At 22.2% G+C, this 1434-nt stretch overlaps 1 protein-coding gene across 1 annotated transcript in view; it reads right to left on the bottom strand.

The window, feature by feature from the left end:
* The window catches only part of LOAG_18796 (muscle cell intermediate filament protein OV71), a gene marked incomplete at its 5' end in the record, with an annotated part of 8371 nt that extends 7578 nt beyond the window's left edge, over positions 1 to 793 (bottom strand). The window contains 2 exons of the mRNA XM_020451458.1: positions 230 to 364; positions 688 to 793. Of these exons, the coding sequence (XP_020304756.1) occupies positions 230 to 364; positions 688 to 793 (241 nt within the window). The remainder of the gene's footprint in view (positions 1 to 229; positions 365 to 687) is intronic.
* Positions 794 to 1434: the final 641 nt, after the last annotated feature.

The raw sequence follows: 1434 nt of genomic DNA on the forward strand, positions 1-1434 counted from the left end.
TTTATTCTATTGTTCTTTATTCTATGCTTGCAATTTGAATTAATTAATTTGCATATTTTAATCAATCATGGCTAATTTCTTTTTCTTTTTCTTTTAAGCTAATTGATTTATTTGATTAATTATTTACTTATTCATATCTTATTTTAATTAATTAATCCGGAATAATTAATTAATCCGGAAAAAAAAGAAACTTTTTCGATATAGGAAGCAAGACGATCGTTTAAATCACTCATTTCCTTCTTTTCCCGTTCACGTGTATCACGAATTGCTGATGCAGCATTTTGTCCAAATGGTGACATACCACTGCTATGTAATGATGATGAACCGATTTCCGTTACGGTTTTCAAAATTCTACCACCGGTTGCTTCAAATTATAGATAATAAGCTAATTTTTTTTTTTTGGAAAATTTATTTTCTCATATATTCTATCCGGAATTCCGGATTTTCATTTTTATATTAAGCAATAAATAATTGTGATATGATATTTAGCAAGCATTCATAATTATGAATTTAATAAAAATTAATCCTTATATTCCCTGATGAGAATTTATTAAAAGCATACTTTGAAAATATTGTTTAATTTGAAATTATCAAATATTGCAAATTAGGATAGATGGCATTTTTATAATTTAAAAATTTTAAATTAATTTTATAAATTGATTAACTTAATGAGAATGTTAAACTTACATGTTGTCATACCATATGTTGGACTAGACATAGCTCCAACAGTTCGACTAAAAACTGGTCGAGCAGAAATGGTACTCCTATAATCCGAAACCGAAATTTCGTCCATTTTACTGCAAAAAAAAAAAAGGAAAGGAAAAAAAACAGATTCTTTTCTTTTTCATATTTTCAAAAAACAATTTATAAAATGTTAATTAAATTTTAATTAAATTATTTATTTGCTTATTAAATTACTAAAATTATGCTAAACTCAATTACAATAAAATTATTGAAATTTATGCGAAATTAAATGAATAATTCAAATTTCTTTATTTTAATTGGATAATGCTAATTTTAATATTAATTTCTTTACATTATAACTTTTTTATGATGCATTTACGGTATTACTATTAATTTTTGCAATATTTCATGTAATTTATATTTTGGAAAATTTTTTTTAAAGTAAATAATTTATTCTCTATACCTTAACATATTATATGAATCTTAATAAGATAACAGTTTATTCATTATACGCATTAACGTAATTGACGTAATTAGCGTAATCGATATATTACTAAGTTACACGTACTATAGCGTAATTCGCGGAAAAGAAACAAAATTATGCAAACATTGATCAATTCAAATTTTTTTTTTTTCAATTTCAAATATCAGAAAAAAAATACAATAATACAAAGAAAAAAAGATTAAATTAAATTTAATTTAACTACTGAAATCATTATCTTTTAATAATTATATTTTTTTTTTTACTTT

This window comes from Loa loa (genome assembly GCF_000183805.2).
Source record: "Loa loa unplaced genomic scaffold supercont3.538, whole genome shotgun sequence".
In the NCBI taxonomy this organism is placed as follows: Eukaryota; Metazoa; Nematoda; class Chromadorea; order Rhabditida; family Onchocercidae; genus Loa; species Loa loa.